The following is a 13271-nucleotide window of genomic DNA, read 5'->3' on the forward strand; positions in this document are numbered from 1 at the left end:
CGCAGCCCTTGCCGAGAAGAAGTTCGGCCACGGGAAGGGCATGGAGAACTTCGTCACCGTCATCACGGGGACGGGTGAGCCGCACCGGGGCACGAGCTCAGTGTGAAGGAAGCACATGTTCCAAGTACGGGTTACTGATATATGTGTGTGTGTGTGTGTGTGTGTGTGTGTGTGTGTGTGTGTGTGTGTGTGTGTGTGTGTGTGTGTGTGTGTGCGTGTGCGTGCGTGTGTGTGTGCGCGCGCGCAGGGATCGGGGGTGGGATCATCCAGCACGGCGAGCTGATACACGGCAGCACGTTCTGCGCGGCGGAGCTGGGCCATATCATGGTGGCACTGGAGGGGCCCGAGTGTTCGTGCGGCAGCCATGGCTGTATAGAGGCCTTCGCCTCTGGCCTGGCCCTGCAGAGAGAGGCCAAGAGACTGCACGACGGTGAGAGAGCCACACACGGGCACACACAAACACACACATGCGCAATATATGCATAGCATGCTTTGTTCTCTGGGTGTGCCATACCCCGTGTTTATTAAATGAGTATTAAGTGTGTATTGAGTGTTTATTACGTTTTTAAATGTTTATTAAGCGTTTATTTAGTGTTTATAATGCCTGTTTGCAGAGGACCTTCTTCTGGTGGAAGGGATGAGTGTGAGTAACAAGGAGCAGGTGAACGCCGCCGACCTCATCCACGCTGCTCACCTTGGTAACAGCAAAGCTGAGGCAGTCCTCCACACAGGTGAGACTCATGTATACACGTGCGCGTGTGTGTGTGTGCGTGTGTGTGTGTGTGTGCTCATACCCGTGTACATGCGCGCACACACAAACGAGTAAGATATGTGAGGGGTCATTTCTGTGCGTGATGAGTAATCCATATCTGTGTGTGGATGGGTGGGTGTGTTCTATCAAAATGTAAGACTAATAACAATAATGTCTCACCTCCCCTCCTTTCCTCCCCACCCAGCGGGCACAGCTCTTGGCGTTGGCATCGTGAACATCCTGCACACGGTGAATCCCTCCCTCGTCGTCCTGTCTGGCATTCTTGCAAAGCACTACGAGGGCCCTGTGTGCCAGGTTATACGCCAGCGTGCCCTCTCCTCCGCCAGGGACATCAGGGTCGTGACCTCTGACCTGGAAGAACCTGCCCTGCTGGGCGCCGCTAGCATGGTGCTGGACTACGCCACCCGACGCACCTACTGACACTTGGAGCCAATCAGACAGTCCACATCAAGTCTCGGACACAGAGGGCCAATCAGACAGTCTGCATCAACACTTGCAGACAGAGGGCCAATCAGATACTCTTTCTGGTTTTTTTTTGTGTGGTTATTTTTGGGGGGGAGCTTAACTGTTGCCTAATGCTTTTCCTGCAACTCCGTCTTCCTTGTTCCTTTAAATGTTTATTTTATGAAGTTTGTCCAATGCGATCCGTGATGCTCGGTCTCACGTCACCTCCAGCCTTTTTCACACTTCATACTTTTTTCATACTTGGGATCAGTGGACTAAACAAGATTTATGTTGGTACAGGTAAAACAGAGGTGTACGCTAACAGACAGGCTGGATGAAGACAGACTGTCCTCTGACTTCTAGACTTTACACTATACTTTATGGTCCCAGAGGTGAAGTTTGGTGTGCAAGTGTGTGATCATCTACTTTATTCAGCAGATGTGTATCGACCAAGATCTCATGTCAGTTATCATGTCATACCGTAACAGAGAAGGGTTGTTGAAAATATTAATCCTGCCAGGACCTGCCCCTACATGCTCTCTGTCTGCTGCCGGTACTGGTTGGCTGTTCTTGTGTTCCTGCAGTTGTGCTGCAGAGTGGTGGTCACGCCAACACGGGGTCGGCACAGAGGGAGGGTTTAGAAAAAAACAAGAAACACCTGAGCTCTTCTTTAGACTGGGAAGGTTTTGTTCCTAAAAACCACTCTGTTACACGTCCACTTCCCTCAGGAAGGACTGATGAGTGACAGATGCATTTGGTCTGTGAAATCTGTTCGTTGTCCTGTGCTGTTCTTAGTTACATAAAGTTTAAAATCATGAAGCGTATTGAAATGTGAAAATGTTGTTTCCACCTGACTGAAGTGTTCTTAAGAAGAGAACGCTGTAACTGTGGTTACGTCTGTCTCCTTTTTTCTGCATTCGATTCTGGGCTCATTTTCCTTCATAGCTGTTTTTGTCCACTAGGGGTCAGTAGTAAGACTTTGTCTCATCAGCTGTACCAGAGGGTCACGCCGTTTTTTGATTCAGTGCGGCGGGGGGGGATCACTGTGGGTGAAGCTGGTGTGTCCGTGATGGGAGTGATGTTTTAAACCCATGAACACAGTTATCAGGGACATTCCTTAACAGTGGCGTTTATCCTCTGATGGGTAAAGAACCTTATTGGCTTTTGTCGTACCTTCAGTGATTCTGCTCATTAAAATGATGCATAATTAAGATAATTTTCATCTTGTTTTATTAATTGACGTAATTCGGTGATGTGCAATAAATAGTAAACAGTATATTTAGAGGATTAACAGCAGTAAAAGATGCAGAAATTGCAATGAAGAAAAAGTTGTAGTTTTTAAACATCCACTTTTTCTAATATAAACTGGTTCCTGCACAGCTAATGAAGAACACTGTCGGAAACGGAAATGTTGTTTCTCTGGAATGTTGATTCTCTCTCTCTTTCTCTCTCTCTCTCTCGCTCTCATATATATATATATATATATATATATATATATATATATATATATATATATATATATATATATATATATATATATATATATATATACACACACACATTTGTGACAGAACGGGTCATTCTAAACTACTCACTGACGTGATTCTGTAAATCCGACATTGGTAAATATGTAGCAGCAATATTAAAAAGAATGTGCAAATATGTTGTTACATAATTTGCATACATAATACATGTGACATAATTTGTTGTTAGATTAGTAATGTAATATAATATGGACCATGAGGTTGCAGGGACCACAGCCCACTAATGTTTGTTACAGCCTGGTCCCACTTTGAAGGCTTTATTTACAGGTTGTTTGCGTGATGCTGTGGATGACGGACTAGCCTAGTGGCTTTTATTATGAAACGTGGATTGAAGCATCGTGAATGAAACCGGGATTTCCTGCTGTTCTGCGTCGTGTAACCAATACACTGAGGAAGTAGTTAGACGTTAGTCCGCAAACCTCAAGTGAAGCTTTGAATTTAGTGGAAGTATAATTCGGTTGGATTTCTGGAGAGTAAAGATGCCTCTAGAATTCGAGCTATGTCCCGGCCGAATGATCGGAGGGAAGCATCCTTGCTTCATAATTGCAGAAATTGGGCAGAACCACCAAGGAGATATCGAGATAGCGAAGAAAATGATCAAAATGGCCAAAGTAAGATATTTCGTTCCGTGTTCGTTTAATGTAGTGCGAATAATATGAAAATGGCTCGCCTCTTAAAAGCTTAAATGCTCTTCAAAGAACCAGTGATGATCAAAACTAGGTGTACTAACGTCAACTCCATGATCTGGCTTGTCCAGGAGAGATCAAAGACGAACAGGTAGGGTTAGCTTCAGTTTGCGTGAGTTCACCGGCAGTAATTGTACGAAAATTATAATATTCTGCAGAACAGTTTAAATGCACTTCGTTTCTTTTCTTAATCAATGCTGGTTCTGATTTACACATTCGCTCCGGTAGCTAGCTTGTAGCCATTGCGCTCTACAGTAACTTCATCCTTCTCTATGCAGCAGCTGCGCACAGAGCCCCTTCTGTTCCTACCGCCCCTAAAATAACCCTTTATCCAGGGTCATCTTCGTCCACGTCTTGTAACTCATTACGTCAGTCATTAGTTTGTTGTATTTTGTCGAAAATACAAATATTTGTATTTCTAATGCATATGCAATTTTTTTTTGTCCGATAACGCCCCACAGATTACCCTCGACTAACGAACGATTCGGTCATTTTTCCGAACCTTTGTCATCGTGAAAACCTTTGAATGCTTTTTTTTTTTTTTTTGCCAGGAGCAAAGCAAAAACACTGAGAAATAACGTCATCTTGTGGGTGTTCTGGCTTTACTGTTTAATCATGCCTTTTATTTTCATCACTCAGTTCAAATAGTCCGTTTTGACGGACACATGCCATGCGTCTTGTTCGTCTAGCAGTCGCGACGTAAAGTATCGTTACTGTAAACGTTGGCGCGCGTATTTTCTCTGAATCGTGAGACGGCGACACGAGCAGCACGCGTCATTCATTCATGAGTGATTTTGATCCGGTTGCGTCTGCAGGATTGCGGCGCAGACTGCGCCAAACTGCAGAAGAGCGAGCTGGAGCATAAGTTCAACAAGCGAGCACTGGAGCGTCCTTACACCTCGAAAAACTCATGGGGAAAGACCTACGGCGAGCACAAGCGCCACCTGGAATTCAGCCATGATCAGTACAGGGAGCTGCAGCGGTACGCCAAGGAAGTGGGCATCTTCTTTACCGCGTCGGGGATGGACGAGGTAACCGAATTACGGGATTTTTTTTAAAAAACAACTTATTTCAACATCACATTATATAGTACTGTAGTTAATATGGGTCGGACTTTCATTAAGCGTTGCTAGGCAATGTTAGGACTCTGCGGTATTCACTCATATATTTACATGCCTTAGAGGACCAATGGCACTGGTTAACCTCAACTGTCTCTTTCTGTGGCTCTGTTTTTAAGATGGCTGTAGAGTTCCTTCACGAACTCAACGTACCCTTCTTCAAGGTTGGCTCCGGCGACACAAATAACTTCCCGTACCTGAAGAAAACAGCTAAGAAAGGTGGAGTGGAGGTGTACTATTAAAATGATCTGTCCCAGGAGTGTGTTGTCATTGTTTCGAGTAGCTGTTCACCACACGAGACCTGACCTCTATGCTATTAAAGGTTTTGATAATTCTATGGTACTGCTCTTTTATAGTTGTCTAATAACTACCATCACTGTCCGGTTCCCCCAGGTCGTCCCATGGTGGTGTCTAGTGGAATGCAGTCCATGGAGACGATGCGCCGTGTGTATCAGACCGTGAAGGAGCACAATCAGAACTTCTGCATTCTGCAGTGTACCAGTGCATACCCACTGGAACCAGAGGACGTGAACCTGCTAGTCATCGCAGTAAGACGTGTGTGTGTGTGTGTGTGTGTGTGTGTGTGTGTTCCGCATGCTAACTAAATTTAAAGTTAACAAGGAATAAACCTCTTTCATGAAATACAATATCATTAAATTGTAAAACTATGTTGTCTTGTTATAAAATTTGAAATGAAAAGTACAACATAAAATATATATATACCTACACACACACGTACGTACGTACGTACGTACGTACGTACATACATACATACATACATACGTGTGTGTCTGTGTGTACAGCTACTGTATAGTTATTGTAACATGGTAAACTTCTCCCAGAGGTTCTGATCCTACTTTTATTACTCTGTGACAACATTGTTCCAACCAATAGGAATATCAGAAGGAGTTCCCAGACATTCCGATTGGCTACTCAGGCCATGAGATAGGCATTGACATCACAGTGGGGGCAGTGGCTCTGGGGGCCAAGGTGGTGGAGCGTCATGTGACGCTGGATAAGAGCTGGAAGGGGAGTGATCATAGTGCATCACTGGAGCCCAAAGAGCTGGCCCAACTGGTGTGTGCCATCCGCACTGTGGAGAGGGCTCTCGGGAAAACCGTCAAGTGCATGCTGGGCTGTGAGGTACCCTGCCATGACAAGGTTAGGACATGCTTGTGTGTGTACACACACATATATACACACACACATACACAAACAGAAACACACTTTTAAACACACACACATCCACAGACAGAAACACCGATATACGCACACAAACTCTCTCTCTCTCTCTAGCTGGGTAAATGATTCTCTCTCTCTCTAGCTGGGTAAATGGTTTTCTTTCTCTCTCTCTCTCTCTAGCTGGGTAAATGGTTTTCTTTCTCTCTCTCTCTCTCTAGCTGGGTAAATGGTTTTCTTTCTCTCTCTCTCTCTCTAGCTGGGTAAATGGTTTTCTTTCTCTCTCTCTCTCTCTAGCTGGGTAAATGGTTTTCTTTCTCTCTCTCTCTCTCTAGCTGGGTAAATGGTTTTCTTTCTCTCTCTCTCTCTCTAGCTGGGTAAATGGTTTTCTTTCTCTCTCTCTCTCTCTAGCTGGGTAAATGGTTTTCTTTCTCTCTCTCTCTCTCTAGCTGGGTAAATGGTTTTCTTTCTCTCTCTCTCTCTCTAGCTGGGTAAATGGTTTTCTTTCTCTCTCTCTCTCTCTAGCTGGGTAAATGGTTTTCTTTCTCTCTCTCTCTCTCTAGCTGGGTAAATGGTTTTCTTTCTCTCTCTCTCTCTCTAGCTGGGTAAATGGTTTTCTTTCTCTCTCTCTCTCTCTAGCTGGGTAAATGGTTTTCTTTCTCTCTCTCTCTCTCTAGCTGGGTAAATGGTTTTCTTTCTCTCTCTCTCTCTCTAGCTGGGTAAATGGTTTTCTTTCTCTCTCTCTCTCTCTAGCTGGGTAAATGGTTTTCTTTCTCTCTCTCTCTCTCTAGCTGGGTAAATGGTTTTCTTTCTCTCTCTCTCTCTCTAGCTGGGTAAATGGTTTTCTTTCTCTCTCTCTCTCTCTAGCTGGGTAAATGGTTTTCTTTCTCTCTCTCTCTCTCTAGCTGGGTAAATGGTTTTCTTTCTCTCTCTCTCTCTCTAGCTGGGTAAATGGTTTTCTTTCTCTCTCTCTCTCTCTAGCTGGGTAAATGGTTTTCTTTCTCTCTCTCTCTCTCTAGCTGGGTAAATGGTTTTCTTTCTCTCTCTCTCTCTCTAGCTGGGTAAATGGTTTTCTTTCTCTCTCTCTCTCTCTAGCTGGGTAAATGGTTTTCTTTCTCTCTCTCTCTCTCTAGCTGGGTAAATGGTTTTCTTTCTCTCTCTCTCTCTCTAGCTGGGTAAATGGTTTTCTTTCTCTCTCTCTCTCTCTAGCTGGGTAAATGGTTTTCTTTCTCTCTCTCTCTCTCTAGCTGGGTAAATGGTTTTCTTTCTCTCTCTCTCTCTCTAGCTGGGTAAATGGTTTTCTTTCTCTCTCTCTCTCTCTAGCTGGGTAAATGGTTTTCTTTCTCTCTCTCTCTCTCTAGCTGGGTAAATGGTTTTCTTTCTCTCTCTCTCTCTCTAGCTGGGTAAATGGTTTTCTTTCTCTCTCTCTCTCTCTAGCTGGGTAAATGGTTTTCTTTCTCTCTCTCTCTCTCTAGCTGGGTAAATGGTTTTCTTTCTCTCTCTCTCTCTCTAGCTGGGTAAATGGTTTTCTTTCTCTCTCTCTCTCTCTAGCTGGGTAAATGGTTTTCTTTCTCTCTCTCTCTCTCTAGCTGGGTAAATGGTTTTCTTTCTCTCTCTCTCTCTCTAGCTGGGTAAATGGTTTTCTTTCTCTCTCTCTCTCTCTAGCTGGGTAAATGGTTTTCTTTCTCTCTCTCTCTCTCTAGCTGGGTAAATGGTTTTCTTTCTCTCTCTCTCTCTCTAGCTGGGTAAATGGTTTTCTTTCTCTCTCTCTCTCTCTAGCTGGGTAAATGGTTTTCTTTCTCTCTCTCTCTCTCTAGCTGGGTAAATGGTTTTCTTTCTCTCTCTCTCTCTCTAGCTGGGTAAATGGTTTTCTTTCTCTCTCTCTCTAAATGGTTTTCTTTCTCTCTCTCTCTCTCTAGCTGGGTAAATGGTTTTCTTTCTCTCTCTCTCTCTCTAGCTGGGTAAATGGTTTTCTTTCTCTCTCTCTCTCTCTAGCTGGGTAAATGGTTTTCTTTCTCTCTCTCTCTCTCTAGCTGGGTAAATGGTTTTCTTTCTCTCTCTCTCTCTCTAGCTGGGTAAATGGTTTTCTTTCTCTCTCTCTCTCTCTAGCTGGGTAAATGGTTTTCTTTCTCTCTCTCTCTCTCTAGCTGGGTAAATGGTTTTCTTTCTCTCTCTCTCTCTCTAGCTGGGTAAATGGTTTTCTTTCTCTCTCTCTCTCTCTAGCTGGGTAAATGGTTTTCTTTCTCTCTCTCTCTCTCTAGCTGGGTAAATGGTTTTCTTTCTCTCTCTCTCTCTCTAGCTGGGTAAATGGTTTTCTTTCTCTCTCTCTCTCTCTAGCTGGGTAAATGGTTTTCTTTCTCTCTCTCTCTCTCTAGCTGGGTAAATGGTTTTCTTTCTCTCTCTCTCTCTCTAGCTGGGTAAATGGTTTTCTTTCTCTCTCTCTCTCTCTAGCTGGGTAAATGGTTTTCTTTCTCTCTCTCTCTCTCTAGCTGGGTAAATGGTTTTCTTTCTCTCTCTCTCTCTCTAGCTGGGTAAATGGTTTTCTTTCTCTCTCTCTCTCTCTAGCTGGGTAAATGGTTTTCTTTCTCTCTCTCTCTCTCTAGCTGGGTAAATGGTTTTCTTTCTCTCTCTCTCTCTCTAGCTGGGTAAATGGTTTTCTTTCTCTCTCTCTCTCTCTAGCTGGGTAAATGGTTTTCTTTCTCTCTCTCTCTCTCTAGCTGGGTAAATGGTTTTCTTTCTCTCTCTCTCTCTCTAGCTGGGTAAATGGTTTTCTTTCTCTCTCTCTCTCTCTAGCTGGGTAAATGGTTTTCTTTCTCTCTCTCTCTCTCTAGCTGGGTAAATGGTTTTCTTTCTCTCTCTCTCTCTCTAGCTGGGTAAATGGTTTTCTTTCTCTCTCTCTCTCTCTAGCTGGGTAAATGGTTTTCTTTCTCTCTCTCTCTCTCTAGCTGGGTAAATGGTTTTCTCTCTCTCTCTCTAGCTGGGTAAATGGTTTTCTCTCTCTCTCTCTCTCTCTCTAGCTGGGTAAATGGTTTTCTCTCTCTCTCTCTCTCTCTAGCTGGGTAAATGGTTTTCTCTCTCTCTCTCTCTCTCTCTAGCTGGGTAAATGGTTTTCTCTCTCTCTCTCTCTCTCTCTAGCTGGGTAAATGGTTTTCTCTCTCTCTCTCTCTCTCTCTAGCTGGGTAAATGGTTTTCTCTCTCTCTCTCTCTCTCTCTCTAGCTGGGTAAATGGTTTTCTCTCTCTCTCTCTCTCTCTCTCTAGCTGGGTAAATGGTTTTCTCTCTCTCTCTCTCTCTCTCTAGCTGGGTAAATGGTTTTCTCTCTCTCTCTCTAGCTGGGTAAATGGTTTTCTCTCTCTCTCTCTCTCTCTCTAGCTGGGTAAATGGTTTTCCTCTCTCTCTCTCTAGCTGGGTAAATGGTTTTCTCTCCTCTCTCTCTCTAGCTGGGTAAATGGTTTTCTCTCTCTCTCTCTAGCTGGGTAAATGGTTTTCTCTCTCTCTCTAGCTGGGTAAATGGTTTTCTCTCTCTCTCTCTAGCTGGGTAAATGGTTTTCTCTCTCTCTCTCTAGCTGGGTAAATGGTTTTCTCTCTCTCTCTCTAGCTGGGTAAATGGTTTTCTCTCTCTCTCTCTAGCTGGGTAAATGGTTTTCTCTCTCTCTCTCTAGCTGGGTAAATGGTTTTCTCTCTCTCTCTCTAGCTGGGTAAATGGTTTTCTCTCTCTCTCTCTAGCTGGGTAAATGGTTTTCTCTCTCTCTCTCTAGCTGGGTAAATGGTTTTCTCTCTCTCTCTCTAGCTGGGTAAATGGTTTTCTCTCTCTCTCTCTAGCTGGGTAAATGGTTTTCTCTCTCTCTCTCTAGCTGGGTAAATGGTTTTCTCTCTCTCTCTCTAGCTGGGTAAATGGTTTTCTCTCTCTCTCTCTAGCTGGGTAAATGGTTTTCTCTCTCTCTCTCTAGCTGGGTAAATGGTTTTCTCTCTCTCTCTCTAGCTGGGTAAATGGTTTTCTCTCTCTCTCTCTAGCTGGGTAAATGGTTTTCTCTCTCTCTCTCTAGCTGGGTAAATGGTTTTCTCTCTCTCTCTCTAGCTGGGTAAATGGTTTTCTCTCTCTCTCTCTAGCTGGGTAAATGGTTTTCTCTCTCTCTCTCTAGCTGGGTAAATGGTTTTCTCTCTCTCTCTCTAGCTGGGTAAATGGTTTTCTCTCTCTCTCTCTAGCTGGGTAAATGGTTTTCTCTCTCTCTCTCTAGCTGGGTAAATGGTTTTCTCTCTCTCTCTCTAGCTGGGTAAATGGTTTTCTCTCTCTCTCTCTAGCTGGGTAAATGGTTTTCTCTCTCTCTCTCTAGCTGGGTAAATGGTTTTCTCTCTCTCTCTCTAGCTGGGTAAATGGTTTTCTCTCTCTCTCTCTAGCTGGGTAAATGGTTTTCTCTCTCTCTCTCTAGCTGGGTAAATGGTTTTCTCTCTCTCTCTCTAGCTGGGTAAATGGTTTTCTCTCTCTCTCTCTAGCTGGGTAAATGGTTTTCTCTCTCTCTCTCTAGCTGGGTAAATGGTTTTCTCTCTCTCTCTCTAGCTGGGTAAATGGTTTTCTCTCTCTCTCTCTAGCTGGGTAAATGGTTTTCTCTCTCTCTCTCTAGCTGGGTAAATGGTTTTCTCTCTCTCTCTCTAGCTGGGTAAATGGTTTTCTCTCTCTCTCTCTAGCTGGGTAAATGGTTTTCTCTCTCTCTCTCTAGCTGGGTAAATGGTTTTCTCTCTCTCTCTCTAGCTGGGTAAATGGTTTTCTCTCTCTCTCTCTAGCTGGGTAAATGGTTTTCTCTCTCTCTCTCTAGCTGGGTAAATGGTTTTCTCTCTCTCTCTCTAGCTGGGTAAATGGTTTTCTCTCTCTCTCTCTAGCTGGGTAAATGGTTTTCTCTCTCTCTCTCTAGCTGGGTAAATGGTTTTCTCTCTCTCTCTCTAGCTGGGTAAATGGTTTTCTCTCTCTCTCTCTAGCTGGGTAAATGGTTTTCTCTCTCTCTCTCTAGCTGGGTAAATGGTTTTCTCTCTCTCTCTCTAGCTGGGTAAATGGTTTTCTCTCTCTCTCTCTAGCTGGGTAAATGGTTTTCTCTCTCTCTCTCTAGCTGGGTAAATGGTTTTCTCTCTCTCTCTCTAGCTGGGTAAATGGTTTTCTCTCTCTCTCTCTAGCTGGGTAAATGGTTTTCTCTCTCTCTCTCTAGCTGGGTAAATGGTTTTCTCTCTCTCTCTCTAGCTGGGTAAATGGTTTTCTCTCTCTCTCTCTAGCTGGGTAAATGGTTTTCTCTCTCTCTCTCTAGCTGGGTAAATGGTTTTCTCTCTCTCTCTCTAGCTGGGTAAATGGTTTTCTCTCTCTCTCTCTAGCTGGGTAAATGGTTTTCTCTCTCTCTCTCTAGCTGGGTAAATGGTTTTCTCTCTCTCTCTCTAGCTGGGTAAATGGTTTTCTCTCTCTCTCTCTAGCTGGGTAAATGGTTTTCTCTCTCTCTCTCTAGCTGGGTAAATGGTTTTCTCTCTCTCTCTCTAGCTGGGTAAATGGTTTTCTCTCTCTCTCTCTAGCTGGGTAAATGGTTTTCTCTCTCTCTCTCTAGCTGGGTAAATGGTTTTCTCTCTCTCTCTCTAGCTGGGTAAATGGTTTTCTCTCTCTCTCTCTAGCTGGGTAAATGGTTTTCTCTCTCTCTCTCTAGCTGGGTAAATGGTTTTCTCTCTCTCTCTCTAGCTGGGTAAATGGTTTTCTCTCTCTCTCTCTAGCTGGGTAAATGGTTTTCTCTCTCTCTCTCTAGCTGGGTAAATGGTTTTCTCTCTCTCTCTCTAGCTGGGTAAATGGTTTTCTCTCTCTCTCTCTAGCTGGGTAAATGGTTTTCTCTCTCTCTCTCTAGCTGGGTAAATGGTTTTCTCTCTCTCTCTCTAGCTGGGTAAATGGTTTTCTCTCTCTCTCTCTAGCTGGGTAAATGGTTTTCTCTCTCTCTCTCTAGCTGGGTAAATGGTTTTCTCTCTCTCTCTCTAGCTGGGTAAATGGTTTTCTCTCTCTCTCTCTAGCTGGGTAAATGGTTTTCTCTCTCTCTCTCTAGCTGGGTAAATGGTTTTCTCTCTCTCTCTCTAGCTGGGTAAATGGTTTTCTCTCTCTCTCTCTAGCTGGGTAAATGGTTTTCTCTCTCTCTCTCTAGCTGGGTAAATGGTTTTCTCTCTCTCTCTCTAGCTGGGTAAATGGTTTTCTCTCTCTCTCTCTAGCTGGGTAAATGGTTTTCTCTCTCTCTCTCTAGCTGGGTAAATGGTTTGCTCTCTCTCTCTCTAGCTGGGTAAATGGTTTTCTCTCTCTCTCTCTAGCTGGGTAAATGGTTTGCTCTCTCTCTCTCTCTCTCTCTCTCTAGCTGGGTAAATGGTTTGCTCTCTCTCTCTCTCTCTCTCTAATATATATATATATATATTACATACATACATACACACACACACACACACACACACTGTTTAATCATTAATCTACTTTTTTGTTATCAGTGTTCCTCCACCTATCTGCCTACTTGTACTCTGTCCATTTCTCTCTCTCTCTCTCTCTAGCTGGGTAAATCTGTGGTGGCTAAGGTGGCCATTCCGAAGGGCACCGAATTAACCCTCGACATGCTGACTGTGAAGGTGGCGGAGCCTAAAGGTGTGGCACCTGAGGACATTTTCCTGCTGGTGGGGAAAAAAGTGATGTCAGACATCGGTGAGGACGAGAGCGTCACGGAGGACGTGGTGGAGAACTACGGCAAGAAGGCCAGGGTGTGAAGGGTCCCGTGACACCCAGCACCGCTGGCCTACGGCAGGAGACGTGTGCCCTGCAGCACGTCATGACACTGACCAGCTTGGTTCTATAACCCCGGTTCTGGAATTCTCAAACGGAACGGCGACCGTCGGAATGCTCGGGAACGTCTTGTCTGTCACCAGAACAACTCATGGTGTGGGTGGTCATGTGCCAAATTCTAATAAAGGCTGATATCCAAAGCAAACTGATGTGCCGTCCTTACTCTGCCTATGCAAGCTGAGTGCTCCATAAAAGCGTAATGAGGGAGGAGGTGTTGTCCTTCACAGTCTGTGGAAGCACAATGGCGGTGCCATATTTCAGCCAGGAACCTTTTCCAAGGATGACATTCTTCTGTTGCATTTGTGATGTACTGCACTTCTTTGACTGTGTGATACCTTGGTTTATTCATCCATTTTATACTTTATGGTAGTTTTACTTTACAGTAGTTTTACTTTATGGTAGTTCTCAGGTGGTTTATCTGCCTGAAACTCAATGAGACACTGCAGTAAAGTTTTGATAGTAGCGGTTGTGTTTTCATAGTTTAATATTTAAATGCAAATTATTTGGCTTATGGGGCCGGTTTTGGTACCGTTGTCTGTTGCTAGGGAGTTTTTCTGTGCCACTGTCACCCTTGGCTTGCTCACTGGGGGCTTGAACTAGGACATTTGTAAAGCTGCGTTGTGACAACAACTGTTGTAAAAAGCGCTATACAAATAAATTTGACTTGACTTGACAGGACATGCACTGTGACAAC

The 13271-nt window shown here is 44.1% G+C and overlaps 2 protein-coding genes across 2 annotated transcripts in view; both read left to right on the top strand.

Annotated features, from left to right (window-relative positions):
* gne (glucosamine (UDP-N-acetyl)-2-epimerase/N-acetylmannosamine kinase) overlaps window positions 1-2432 on the top strand; it is an 11677-nt gene extending 9245 nt beyond the window's left edge. The window contains exons 9-12 of the mRNA XM_035530154.2: window positions 1-74; window positions 248-430; window positions 615-731; window positions 957-2432. The exon at window positions 1-74 is cut by the window's left edge and continues 148 nt beyond it. Of these exons, the coding sequence (XP_035386047.1) occupies window positions 1-74; window positions 248-430; window positions 615-731; window positions 957-1192 (610 nt within the window). The 3' untranslated portion in view covers window positions 1193-2432. The remainder of the gene's footprint in view (window positions 75-247; window positions 431-614; window positions 732-956) is intronic.
* A 689-nt stretch (window positions 2433-3121) lies between these two features.
* Window positions 3122-12722, top strand: nansa (N-acetylneuraminic acid synthase a). Its single transcript, XM_026996650.3, has 6 exons — window positions 3122-3371; window positions 4262-4477; window positions 4684-4783; window positions 4958-5112; window positions 5459-5725; window positions 12292-12722. Exons 1-6 carry the CDS (start codon window positions 3240-3242, stop codon window positions 12499-12501), a joined length of 1080 nt encoding a protein of 359 aa, XP_026852451.2. The 5' UTR covers window positions 3122-3239; the 3' UTR covers window positions 12502-12722.
* Window positions 12723-13271: the final 549 nt, after the last annotated feature.

The sequence above is a fragment of the Electrophorus electricus genome, chromosome 5 (genome assembly GCF_041902795.1).
Source record: "Electrophorus electricus isolate QZ-2024a chromosome 5, ASM4190279v1, whole genome shotgun sequence".
NCBI lineage: Eukaryota > Metazoa > Chordata > Actinopteri > Gymnotiformes > Gymnotidae > Electrophorus > Electrophorus electricus.